Source organism: Protopterus annectens, chromosome 4.part1, assembly GCF_019279795.1.
Source record: "Protopterus annectens isolate FY-2018-M chromosome 4.part1, PAN1.0, whole genome shotgun sequence".
Taxonomy (NCBI): Eukaryota; Metazoa; Chordata; order Ceratodontiformes; family Protopteridae; genus Protopterus; species Protopterus annectens.
In genome coordinates this window covers 633,078,640-633,093,428 of record NC_056734.1, presented here as the reverse complement: position 1 = coordinate 633,093,428, position 14,789 = coordinate 633,078,640, and the positions used below count along the sequence as shown (strand labels likewise).

At 37.6% G+C, this 14,789-nt stretch overlaps 1 protein-coding gene across 1 annotated transcript in view; it reads right to left on the bottom strand.

Annotated features, from left to right (window-relative positions):
* The window catches only part of LOC122801260 (tenascin-N-like), a 133,083-nt gene extending 120,614 nt beyond the window's left edge, over nucleotides 1-12,469 (bottom strand). The window contains exons 1-2 of the mRNA XM_044070811.1: nucleotides 12,244-12,469; nucleotides 2,114-2,374 (exon numbers count right to left, since the gene is read on the bottom strand). Of these exons, the coding sequence (XP_043926746.1) occupies nucleotides 2,114-2,374; nucleotides 12,244-12,469 (487 nt within the window). The remainder of the gene's footprint in view (nucleotides 1-2,113; nucleotides 2,375-12,243) is intronic.
* Nucleotides 12,470-14,789: the final 2,320 nt, after the last annotated feature.

Below are 14,789 nucleotides of genomic sequence, written 5' to 3'. Positions count from 1 at the left end.
AGAGTTTAATCATTCATGTAACTATACAGAATATGGTTCTTTAACTGCTGATTTTTTTTTGATAAACAGGACTAAATTTAACACTAAATGTGTGTGTGAAAATATAGCCTATATCAAATCTCGCCTCAGTAAACTCAAAACCTGTTCCCCTTCCACTGATAACTTACCTTCCAGTTCCTTAAACTAGCTGCAAAATCCACTGCCCATCTCTATATTCATAAACAGATCTATCCAAGAAAACATTGTTCCTGACATCTGGAAAAGGAGGCAATTCAAATGACCCTTCCAATTTCTGGCCCATAGCCATTCTATCCCCTCTAAGATTCTTGAGAAGTGCATCTATATACAGCTTCTCAACCATCTACTACAAGAGAATCTCCTAACCCCTACCCAACATGGTTTTCGTCCATTTCACAGTTCAACCACTATTCTAGTATCTTTCACTCAGGCTGTCTCTCATGCCAGAGACAACAGTAAATTAGTCTCCTGTCTATTCCTTTACCTCTCTAAGAACTTTGATACCATCTCCCACAACCTTCTTCTGTCTAAACTTTCAAACCTTAATCTATCAAACTCTACTCTAGGGTGGTTTGCAAGCTACCTCTCAAACAGACCTCAGTCTGTTAAATGGCTCTCTGCATTCTCTCCCTTTCTTCCCATTCACACTGGGGTCTCCCAAGGCTCCACTCTTGGACCCCTACTGTTCAACATCTTCACTAATGACCTGCACACATCCTGTCAACACTCTTCCTTAATTCAGTATGCTGATGACTCTACAATTATTTCATTCACTGACAATCCCTCTAATCTCCTCAACTTCACTCAAGAATCTCTTCATTCTGTAGAAAAATGGTTAACTTTCAGCCAGCTCCTTAACTCTAAAAAAAGTTCTCTTCTTCCTCCCAAAATCTCTACAACACCTAAAAAACTCCTTCACTGTCACTTCTCTCAACAACACAACTATCAAGGTAGAAAATCACACTAAATTACTAGGAGTCATAATAGATGACCAATTAAAATTCAATCTACATATATAACGCTGCAAAAAAAAAAAAAAAAACTCTGCCTCCTCTATAGACACAAAAAAATCCTTACAATTGAATCTAAAATCACTCTTTCACAGGTCTATTTCCTACACACCCTTTTATATGCTGCCCCAATTCTCAGTAACTTACAAGCTAATCTCTTGAATAAATTGGAACTCACCTATAATAAAATTTCTTGATTCGGATCAAATAAACCCTATCACTCACACCATTGCCTATCCCTTAAAAACCTTCAATGGCCTGAATTGCAACAACAACTGCTTCTGCCTTAACAGATCCTACCTCACAGTATCCTTAACCAACCCAATTCTTGTCCTGCTCTGGCTACTCTTCTCTCCTTCCATACTCCCACATGGACTCTTTGCACCTCCTTGAGATATATAAGTCCAATAACAACATTGTCAAACTTCTCTATAATCACTCAGTAGCCAAAGCCTAGAATAAATTGTCCCTACATGTTAGACTGATTGCTGACATTATTGGTTTCAAAAAAATGCTAAAAGATGCCATATTAAATTCCTGGATGTGTTCTTGCATTGACCAAACCTAATGTAACTCTCCTTGCTTTCTCTCTACTCTGTACCTGATTTTCTTTTTAGACCATCCACCTATTTCCTCAAAATAGGTCATATGACTGTCTAATTTGTTTCCAGTATTTTATCATATTCTGTGTAGATCTTGTTGTCCTTACTTCTCACTATTTGGAATCCTGCGATTCATCTCAATGGAATGTAATTATTTATTCTTATGTTTAATTCTATATCTTCAAAATGTATAATGATCCCTACTTTTGCAACAAATGCATAAACAATTGTATTATGATGTGTATAGATAGTAATCAAAATGTAACTTATGGTACTCATCTATCTGTATCATAGATGTATAATTCTGGACCTTTTGCCCTCAGGTCTCCACTGAAAAAAAAAAACTAAACCAGTCAACAAATGTCAAAATAAATCAAAATAAATGTCAATATATATATATATATATATATATATATATATATATAATCCATTAAAATTGCAAAATATTTTACTATGGATTCAAATAATTAAGATGTCTCTTACTTGTGAATATGGATACTGTTGCTGGATCACTTTCTGTAGTATTGTCAGCTGCAAGCGTAAAAACGCTGATAGTAAAGTTGTACCCTGGAGTAAGTCCCGTGATAGTAACATTCTCAGTCAACACTGTTTGATTGAAAGATGGAGATCCTTCAACTTGTACTCTGTATAATTTGCCTTCACCTGTTGTGGCCTTTTTCCAGTATAATGATATGGAAGTGGTTGTAATATTTGACAAGGAAATAAATTGAATGGTAAGTGGTCCTGCAAAGAAAAATATAATTGAAACATTTCAATGAGGAAAATACATTATTTTATTATATTCTTTCTGACCATTTCTTTTTTCTATAATATTCAGGTAGGAATAACATATCTCAATACTGTACTCCCTTACAAAATGCTAAGATTGCTGCTTCAGCAAACTAACTTGCTTTTCTTAAAGCTTTAACAGTCAGCCAGAATGAGTTACATATTGTTTTGAAACATTTTTTTTTTTTTGCTGTAAAAAATTGGATTTCTAATACTAAGTAATAATTAGAACACAGTTATTAATCTGGTCCTTGATAGAAAGAGAACTTCAAATCCGCAAAATTTTAGAAATGAATAGTTTCATTACTTAAGAAAACATGATTTTGTTTTTTTACCAGTCCCCAAATCATGATCTCAGATTTGTTGGGGAGTTTAGATAATTTGTCACATTTTTCTACTAAGAGATCTTATGAACCTCAGCTTTTTCAGAGCACTCATCAATTAGTTTTAGTTGGGACTTTCAGATTAAGTGTTTTAACTTTTATAATTGAAAAATGCATCTTGCTTTGCTAAAAGATTCAGTCCTGTGGGGAGTCATATGAAATATATTAAATGTAAAAATAATGATACTTCCAGAAATCCTGATATCAGATGGTCATTTTTAAAAATCTAAAGCAGAGGTTATCTGCATAACAATGCATGTGCTTTACTGAAAAAAGCCTGAACTAAATATTACAATGATCTAATTGCTAAATTTTGCATCTTAGAACAAATCAGATTTGTACATTTTTTCTGGAAAAGAGACAAAATGTAAAAAAGTGCACAGTTCTTTAATTTACACTACATTTCTTAGCTGCATCAAACCAACTACACCAAATAATTAATCACAATTAATAGCTTTAATTAATGCTGATATTAAAATACCGGCCATGATTTAGCAAACATGTTTACTGTACCAGAAAGTAATAGCAGTTTCATTTGGGTTTTATGTAAAGGCAAACTCTTATGCTTGAGTCATTTTTACTATTGGAGGATACTTAAATCCTAGGTTTAGCCCTATCCTTTTGGTACTCTTGACAGGCTGCACAAACATTCTCTATGTTGTTCATAATACTAGACCAATAACATCTTTTAAAGCAGCTTTCTTTATGGTCCTACCAGATGAGGGAACTGAGAAAAAATTTATGACCTCTCCCTCTACACAGCTCTGGCTGAGCACTTTAACAAAAGTATAAAGACTGAATTATGAAAGGTTATAAAGTGTTTACTTACCAAGGCATCCCATTCATGTCCAAAATGATGTATATACTTTGCCATTGACTTAAAATGAAGCAGCTAATGACACTGATATACCACCCTCAAAGACATGGGTTAATTGAACACTTAAACAAAATTTTAAAGTCTATATTCTAAAAAGCTATAGAGTTAATTTAGAAAAACTAGGACCAGCAATGATGCCATATTTTATCTGTACTGCAAAACAAGTATACTGGGCTTCATCTGGATTGACAGCATCTGAATTTCTATATGCTATTCATCTCTGAAGCTTGCTATATATAGCCAAAGAAAGCATTTCAGAAGGAAAACACCCCTTTAAAAGAGTACTATTGTAGGTGAAAGGTTAGGAACTCTAATTCCCACAGTAAAAGAACACATGGTTAGGGCGCACGAGGTGCAACAGTGAACATATAACAGAAATGCTCTTTTGAGAGAGTTCAAACAAGAAGATAGAGTAAGTACTATCTGGGTCTCATAAATGAGAACTAAAATAATATCTGCTCAGGAATAATATTCTGAGAGTTGTCTGGTAAAGCAGTCTATTTCAACACAACATAGAAACTGTGCCTGGAGAGAAAGTACACTAAAATCACAACAAATAGACTCCAAATTCCAGGTTATGAATGAAGTGCAAACAGTGTTTAAACTTGAGGTTATAGAAGAACCTCAGAGTAAGTAGACTAGTCCCATTGCACTGATCTCGTAGCCTGATGGTTCTAGAATGTTTTGCAAGTACTTCGGAAGCTGAGTAGCATATCAAAAGTTTTTCATACCCAGTGTCTAGAGTGGATACATTAACAGTGAGACTTAACCAAAGGCTATTTTAAAATTCCACTAGCCACAGACATTATGACAAAAACAACATTTTGAACACCATAAAATATGTTTCATTATAAACTGTTTTAGTTTGCTTTCCAAAGAGTACCAGCATCATTCCAGAAGCTGAAGTATAAAAGTCTTAGACCACACATCAGATATGCATCAGCATACCTAGGTAATGTTGTGATATTTTCTGAAGATTAGTAAAGTCATCTACTTAAAGTTCAGGCCATTTTAAATTGTATCCATCATGATGGGCTCACCCAGCTTACTGCAACTTACTTGAGGCAGAAGCCAGCTATCTGACCTTTATAATGGGCCAAATGGCAGTGGAACCATAGCCTGAAAAACTATGCCCCATGTCAGCCACAAAAGAACAAATGAAAGCCTTTCAGACCTGGCTATCTATTAGTGGAATCTTTTCTTGAATCAGCCATGGTTCTTTGTCACTTGACTGACTTGACTAAAAATAAGCTCTATCGAAGGTGGGAGAACGTTACCAATGGTGTATAAAAGCAATAGTGGTTACAGATCTTCATTCCCAACCTTAAAGCCATAATGCTTATTCCATTTATTCTCAATGTTCTCAGTCTCAGGGGCTTGTTACCATTTTCTACAGTCATTAGCAAAAACTTTAGACCTTAAACTATGCGAAGCTTTATAATTAGATGAAAGAAAATGAAAGAGAGGAAGCTAATCTTGGGTTCAAGACTGAGTGATGAAATAATGAAATAATACTAGTCCCTATTTGCTGAATGGCTTTACTAGTGCACATAGCCTTGAGATATTACTAGAATCTGATATCATGGGAACTAGGCAGACCATTACAAAGAATGTCTGGTACTATAGCAGATGTGTGTGGTATATACAAGTCTTTCAAAAAATGTTTTTTTTCCACCAATGAGGACAGGAGTAGTCATAACTTTTGAGTCCCAAAACATAAGGATTTTATGTTTATATCTTACATGGCCTCAAATTTTCTGACATTCAGACAAGAAAGTCATGGAAGTTAAATTTGTGAAAGGTACACCTGGCATGAATAAAATGCACTGAATCAGCTATCCTGTCATTTCTAATAAGAGTGGCAAATCTAAACCACCCAAGTATATGGTTACCAAAAGCTTCCTTCCTTAAGGCAAAGTGTTACTGATTGTCCTAATCAAAATTTGCTGTTATAGTCTGAAGCGTTGATGCAGTTTTGCCCCACTCTAGCCTTGACTATATCTATCAAGAAAAATACATTTTTGACCTTCATTAATTTGTTTGCAAAATAAGCCATCACTACATTAACATTATCAATGATAAGTGTTTTAAAAAAGATGCCAATCTGGATTTCCATGTATTTATGCTTAATATTCTATTTTGCCTGGTCAGGCACATGCCAAAGAAGGCATTATACCCATCACTGAGTATAATTCTCTCTTCTGCATACACCTGACCAGACATATACAGCAGCTGGAAAGCCCACAAAGGGTCCTTACCAGAATAATCCAATGTATAAACACATTTTTCTATATGGTTTGCCTTAAAGCCATATACAAAGCATCCTCAGATCCAGATCTGATGGTCCTTTTGCACATCCTCAAAACAAACAGCATCAGAACCACTAGATTTGAATTTTTGTGACATAAATAAGATACATTGGTGAGACAGGAAGATTCCTGTGCTTTGAAACAGGCTTCTCATTCATGTAAAGCAGCATAACTTTGAACAATGCACAGGAAATCAGAAATTCAACTTGGGTCTCTCCCCATGTCTCTGATAGACAGAAGCAGACTATAATGTCCAAATTAACATACCTCCACATGACATCTAGAAACTTCCTAACTAAAACCCCCTCCTAATAAATGCTTATGATACATAGGGACACAATTGGGTTGGAATGCATGACTAAACTTAAAAAAGCCCTCATGATCATTAGCCTAGTATATACCTATGAACCCATAAACCTTTTAAAGTCCTAAACTCAACATCTGTGGCTTCAGGGGAAAGCAACTAGAACTTAAGAAGGTAAAATACTGTTCTATGTTGAGTAACTTTTAGACCAAAACGTTTCTCGAAACAGTTAAGAGGTCAAGTATCATGTGCATTGTCATAGTACATTGGGAAAGCCATAAAAGATTAATTGTTTATTTGTGAACTATGTATCAGTGACTATCCTGCTGTCTAATAGGGTGATTCTTAATATAACTGACATTGTTTGATAAACAGAGTTAAGGAAGGTATCAAACTAACTAAATAAATAAATGTAGGGATGAGTGCACTCTTTTTCTGCATCTCATCTATAGGAGAAATTGATCAGAGCACCAAACATTCATAATCACCTGAGGCAGGATTGTGAATAGATAAGTGTATACTATGTACAACTAACATTGGGTAAGATGGCGATTCAGGTCATAGCCTGCTATAGGTCCCCAACCATGTCCCAAGACTTTCACTCTGCATTCTTAAGCACCCTGGAAACTATTAAGATCCAACCCAATACTCTCATATTAGGTGACTTCAACTACCCCTCCATCAACTGGGAAAACTACTCATGCACCAATGCACTTGCCCAATGCTTTCTGGAATTCATCAATTCCAATGCCCTGGACCAGCTCATTTTTACCCTTCTAGAGGAAGCAACATCATTGACCTGGTTGTTACTAACATGGGCAACCATTATTCTACACCAGTAGTCAATTCCTCCCTGGTTAGACCTGACCACAAACTAATCACCATGGAAATCCACATCTTACCCACACCCCCTGCAAAGGTATCCACCATGAAAAACTTCTCCAAAGCTGACTTTGGACTCCTAAAAACAGAGGTGGCTAACTTCATGGCACCCATGCCAATGGAAATTAGATGCATGACTGCCAAATCATACACCAATGCACTGTACGAACACATATATAAATGCATGGATCTAGCCATACCCAACAGAACCAAGATGGTCTCTTCCAAAACAAGGAAGCCAGTATGGTGGTCCTCTGTCATTAATAAACTCTACAACAGAAGGAAGAAACTGTTGCAGAAAAAGGTGAAGTCCCAAGACAAATTCCCTTATTAGCCTCAACAAAAAGTTGAGATCCCTCATCAAAACCTTCAAAGCCAGCTATGAAGGCAAAATTGTGGCAGACACTAAAAACAACAACAAAACCTTCTATAGTTATATCAAGAATCTCCATGGCAATACCCAGATTTGCTCTGGGTTACTGCACAATGGTACCTCCTATATTGAGCCAACAGATATTGCCAACACACTGGCCAACAGATTCAGGGCCAACTTTACCCCCCAAGGACCCAATCTCAATAGCGGAAGAATGCCAGACACCCAGCATTACTGCAGCACAGGTTAATGCTGAATTGTCCCAGACCAAGAATACAGCTTCCATGAGACATGACAATATCCCTGACTGTGTTCTAAATGAATTACAAAGTGAACTGGCACCACATCTGTGTGCCCTGTTCACTCACAGGGTCACCTCAGGCTATGTCCCTACTGAATGGCACACTGCTACAGTCATCCCTCTCCATATAGGAGGAGTGATTACAGACCCTGGAAATTATCACCCCATTAGTTTGATGAGTCTGATATGCAAGGCTATGAAGCACATCATCATGGACCTAATTAACAAGGATATAGGGAATCTCCAAACTCTATATCCCACGCAATTTGGTTTTGTGAAAGGTAGATCATGTCTGCTCAACCTGGTTGACTTCTTTGTGTCAGTCATCAGAGCTGTGGATGAAGGTAAGGCAGTTCATACAGCCTAACTCGATCTGGCCAAGGCCTTTGATACCATTCCTCGCTCAGGAATTATTGATAAACTCACCAAGCTAGGCATCAACCCCTATATCATTAGGTGGGTTGCAAATTGGCTCACAGATAGAACCCACAGTGTGAAAGTAGTCTGACTGCCAACCAGTCATGAGTGGAGTCCCACAGGGATCAGTCCCGGGTCCTATCCTGTTTGGCATCTACTTCTCAGAAATCCAGGCCAACACAGATGGACTATGGCTGACCAAGTTTGCAGATAACTGCAAGCTGGGAGCCATTATTAACTCCTCAAGTGATGCTGACTTTCTACAGAAAGGCCTCACTGAGACCAATGACTGTTGTCAAAACCATGGCCTTAAGCTTAATGCCAAAAAATGTGTCATCATCCCCTTTGGGAAAAACTCAGTTCCCACTAATTACCACATCGATGGGAGCCCACTGAACACTGAAGGCATTATAAGAGATCTGGGGACACAGGTTGACAGCAACCTCTCCTTTGACCACCACATTGCCACTGCGGTCAAAGTCCTTCTATGTGGCACATCTCATTACCAAGGGTTTTGCTTCCAGGAAGAAAGAGGTAATCATTTCTATCTACTCTTCCCTCATTAGACCAATCATAGAGTATAATGCTCCATTTGGCATGTACCTCACTAGACAACTGCAACAGCTGGAGAGGCCACAAAAGTACCTCACGAAGAGGATCCTAGGCCTTAAAGACATGTCCTACGTGAACAGACTCAAAAAACTCCAGCTATTCTCTGTCTCATATCATCTACTAAGAGGCGATCTTTGCTTGACTTATAAAGCCATGTCTGACTCAGCTCTGTTAAAATTGCTACATCTAAAGAAATCCGAGTCCCTCACCCCCTAAAGGGCCCATATCTATACAGGAAGAATGCAGAGTCCCTGTAATCACAACTACGCAGGTAAAAGATGCAATCTCTAAAGCCAAAAACACAGCACCCATGGGACCAGACAACATCCCAGGCTGCATTTTACATGAACTTCAGAATGAACTGGCTCCCCACTTAAGCACCATGTTCAATAACAACCTCGCATCAGGCTTTGTGCCCACTGAATGGCACACAGCAACATTTATCCCACTGCACAAAGGGGGAGCCACCACTGATCCCAGGAACTATTGCCCTATTAGCCTGATGATCCTGGTCTGCAAGGCCATGGAACGTATCATCATGGAACTCATAAACAAAGACATTGGTAACCTCCAAACTCTGGATCCCAACCAGTTTGGGTTTGTGAAAGGCAGATCATGCCTCCTGAATCTGATTGACTTCTTTGAGGCAGTCACCAAAGCCGTAGATGAGGGTAAGGTGGTTCACAAGCCTATCTTGACCTAGCCAAGGCTTTCGACACCATCCCCCATTCTGGAATTATAGCTAAACTCACTAAACTAGGTATAAATCCCTACGTCACAAGATGGGTTGCCAACTGGCTCACTGACAGAACCCACATTGTAAAAGTTGCAGACTCCAAATCTGACCTCAAAGCAGTGACAAGTGGAGTACCAAAGGGTTCCATCCTGGGACCTCTCCTGTTTGGTATCTACTTCTCTGAAGTACAGGCTAACACAGAAGGCCTCTGGCTAGTGAAGATCACAGATGACTGAAAACTAGGAGCCATAGTCAAGTCCCCAAATGATGTGGACATCCTACAGAAGGTCCTTGCTGAGACAGATGCCTGGTGTCAGAGCCATGGCCTCAAGCTCAATGCCAAAAAGTGCAGTGTCATCCCCTTTGGTAAAAACTCTGTACCCATGAACTACCACATAGGCAGCAATATACTTAACACCGAATGTGTGATAAGAGACCTTGGGACCCAGGTGGACAGTAGTCTCTCCTATGATAGTCACATCGCCACAGTAGTCAGGAAGTCCTTCTACGTGGCACACCTCATCATAAAAGGGTTCTCATCCAGGAAAAAAGAGGTAATTGTTCCTCTCTACTTGACACTCATTAGATGCATTATAGAGTACAACGCCCCTTTTGGAATGTACCTCACAAGACATCTGCAGCAGCTAGAAAGGCCACAGAAGTACCTCACAAAGAGGATTACTGGCCTCAAACAAATGCCCTACACTGACCACCTCAAAAAACTCCAGCTTTACTCCATAGCATATTGCCTACTCTGAGGTGATCTCTGCCTAACATATAAAGCTATGTCAAACTCAGAGCTGTTGGACATGCTACACCTAAAGAAATCCCAATCCCTCTGAGGTATACTCTCTAGGGACCTAAACCTTGTCACCACAATAAACAGGACATGCTGGAGGGATAGATTCCTGTCCCAGAGACTTCCCATACTCTGGAATAGGCTACTCATCTATATCAAGCAAAGTTCTTCATTAGCACTCTTCAAGAAAAATCTTGATGAGTGGATGGAAAGTAGGAAATACACCCCGGGGATCACTTCTGTGTCTCTGCTTGACAGTGGCACAGGAAAATAACTTTCTTGGGTGTCATAAGCCAGGGAACCTTGTTGACTAGGCTTATGTAGGCCCTTGGGCTGATAGCCTAGTACCTACCTATGAACCTATGAACCTATGAATCCCTCAGCACAACATGCTCCAGTGACATTAACCTCATTACCACAAGCAACAGAACATACTAGAGGGGCAGGTTCATAACCCAGAGGCTGCCCATGCTCTGGAATAGATTTTCCATACATGCCAAGTATAGCACCTCACTGTCTCTCTTCAAGAGAAATCTTGATGAAAAAAACACAAGAAAAAAAACACTGTGGAAACCAAGAACGTAGCTGTTCGAACTTGAAATGAATAATAATCGAATTTATTTAAAAACAATTCAAACAAGGTTAAGCGCTTTCATCTATATTGCTAGACTTCATCAGAACACTAAAATCACTAATTACAAAGTTTATATAATATATTCTAACCAATGGCATTCAATAATTAACGTTCAGACAAACCTCCACATTACATCATTTCCCCTTCATGAATATGTGAGTACACGAACACTTGCATATATCACATCTTAGCTTCAATTATTGGTTTGATAGGTATATTATTATTAATGCCTGGTACAGTGGTGGCATTTAACAATATTTTCCATCTCACCTCCTTCTCACTCAATAATGCCTTCATATTCCCCCCTCTGTGATGTGGTAATAATACTTCCAATATGGCAAACTTAAACATATTACAACCAGGGATGTCTCTAATATGCCTGTATAGGGTGTTATTAATGCCCCCTTTTTTTAATGGCATATAAATGATCATATATCCTGTCCTTCAAGCATTGTCCGGTTTTACCCACATAAAATCCGGGGCATCTTGTACATAGGGCAAGATATATTACATTCATAGTTTGACAATTGCCTTTCACAAAATTTAACTTAGTTTGACTCCTATTTTCTACACATATCATAGGTTCTTCTAATATGGCAGAGCACTGATTGCATCTGCCACATTTTGTGGTACCAGACTTACATGGTTTTGTGTGCATATAACCTTTGTATAGTCTGTTTTTCATATTGCATCCTATTTTATGAACAAACTTAGGATATTCCCCCACCAGTCCAAAAATTTCTGGATCACATTTCAGAATACTCCAGTTATTGCGAATGATATTCTTGACATCTATCGTATTTTTACCATAGGGCAAAATACAAGCTTTGTTGAACTCATTAGTGGCTGTGCCCCTCCCCTTGACCATACCTGTACACAACTCAACTCCTAACAATGGCTTGTATTTTTTACCCCATTCACTACTTACATATGTCACAGCATCATCAACCACTATGGGGGGATAACCATGTTCCTTAAATAGTATTCCTATATAATTCAACTCCTGTAACATTTCATTATAATCTGAAGTCATACGAGCTGCTCTTATACATTGCCCCTTTACTATACTTTTCTTTTGTATACTGAGATGGCAACTGTTATAGTCCAAATAGGAATTACTAAAAGTTTCTTTTCTGAAAATTCTAGACTTAAATCCAGTACTAGTGTGAGAAATATAAGTATCCAAATATGAAATACCTTCTTTACTTGCATGATATGTAAACTTGAGAAAAGAATTAGATGTATACAGATATCCGACAAATTCCTCCACTGCAGGTTCACTACCATTCCGCAGAATAAACACATCATCTAAAAATCTGATATAACATCTAATATATTTCATCCATTTACTTTTAAATATGGCTTGCTCTTTCCAATCCAATAGGACTAGGTTGGCATAAATCGGGGCACTGGCAGCTCCCATCGCCACCCCTTTATTCTGCCTGTAGTATTCTCCTTCAAAATATATGAAGTTGTAATCAAGTACAATGCTCATAAGTTCACTAATGAGCAGTGTTTTCTCCCAATCCAGATTGGAAAATTTCCTAAAAACTGTCCATAACTTCGTCCCTTGGGATACAGGTAAATAAATTCACCACATCTATGGTAACGAAAATGAAATTTTCTTTCCATAAACCAGATGTCAGTCGACTTAAAAAATCCCAGGAATCCTTAACTGTATGCTTGATCTTTGCATAAAAAGGTTTTAACTAGGTGTCCACTACCTTCCCGAAGGGGAAGGTCTTGGACTTGCTTCCTGAAATAATAGGCCTGTACGGTGGATGTAGTATATTTTTATGGATCTTCAGAATACCCATAATTGTGGCCAATATGGGATGTTCTACCTTCAAAAATTTATACAAATCTATCTCTGTTCTGTTTTCCAACAAATATTCCTCCAATAAGGCATCTATACATTGATAAGCGATGTGTATCACATTAATATATGATGTCTCATAAGTATCAGTATCCTGTAGGATGGTGTGAATTGCATTCAAATAATCATTATTATCAATTAACGCTACCCCTCCCCCCTTATCTGGTTGTAAAATCCTAATGTTATTGTTAACTCTCAGTTCATTTAATAAATCATATTCCTTTTTACTAAGATTATATTTCATTCTCTGTTGTTTACTATTATCAGATAGCTGGTATAATTCATCAACAACCACCTTCTCAAAACTTGCCAATAAGGGATTGAGCGGGGGGGGGGTAAAGGTGCTTCTTTTTTTCAACTGTAAATCACATTTCTTCATTCCTACTTCTTTAAAATATATGCCTAAATTCAATTGGTGTAGAAATAACTTGAATTCTATAATGTTGTCCACCACATTAAATTTCATATTGGGTACTGTACCACCACTGTACCAGGCATTAATGATAATATACCTATCAAGCCAATAATTGAAGCTAAGATGTGATATATGCAAGTGTTCATGTACTCACATATTCATGAAGGGGAAAAGATGTAATGTGGAGGTTTGTCTGAACGTTAATTATTGAATGCCATTGGTTAGAATATATTATATAAACTTTTAAATTAGTGATTTGAGTGTTCTGATGAAGTCTAGCAATACAGATGAAAGTGCTTAACCTTGTTTGAATTGTTTTTAAATAAATTTGATTATTATTCATTTCAAGTTTGAGCAGCTACGTTCTTGGTTTCCACAGTTTTTTTTCTTGTGTTTTATTCAAGTGGTCGTGAGTACGTGGTTCCTGTTTTTGTATTAAGAAATCTTGATGAGTGGATGGGAAATAGAAAGTTCACCTCAGGGATAACTCCAGTGGCTCTACTTGATAGAGGCACTGGGAACTAACATCGGGCAGCACAATGCCAGGGCACTTCTATGGGCTAGGCTTGTAAAGGCTCCAGGGCCATTAGCCTAGTACACACCTATGAACCTATGAAAATCCATCCCCTTAATATCAGAATGTGTCAGAGTGCCCACCAAAAATCCCCACAATGAAGCATCAGATCCCTGATAATCTGAGAAAGTTTTAACCACTTGCAGCTTTAAGCCATTGACAAAGATTACATGAGAAGTTTTTTTTTTAAAGCTTATTTTTCTGAGGGCCAAAATGTAAATATGACCTAACCTGTCAAGTAAACAGCTTCATGGATTAAGGGCAAGAAAAAACAGCAGGAGTAACAAAGAATCATTCTGGAATATACCACTTTGACTTTATATCCCTGGGATAATAATTTTCCATTTGTCATAGCTTAACTAAAAAGTGATTTGCCACTATTTCATGGTTGCTGAAATGTAATTGATCGATGTATGATCTTTATGCATACCTTTGTAAATAAATGTGAGATGCTGTAAAATGTTTTTTCTGTAATCTATCCATGCCTTACTTAGATGCTTCCCCTTTTTACAATTTTCTATGATTTTGTTGTGCAACCAATGATCCTTTATACAGTATAACTTTCATTTGTTACCATTTTGTTCTATTGTCATAATTGAGTTTTTTTTTTCTAAATGACTATAAAATTCTGTCTGCTTCAGTTCCAATATATAGTTTGTATATCATTGCAAAGCAAATTATTGGTCAATATGTTTTAGGATGGCTTGCAGGTTCACAATTAAGGAACAGTATTGTTTTTCCTGTTGTTAACCAGATTAGTGTTTGATCAGGATGTGCACATAAGTAATTCTTACATGGGTCCAAATGTATATAAGATGTTAATACTTTTATCCAAAACTTAAATACTATGTCAGAGCCTGGGGTTTACCAGTTAGGAG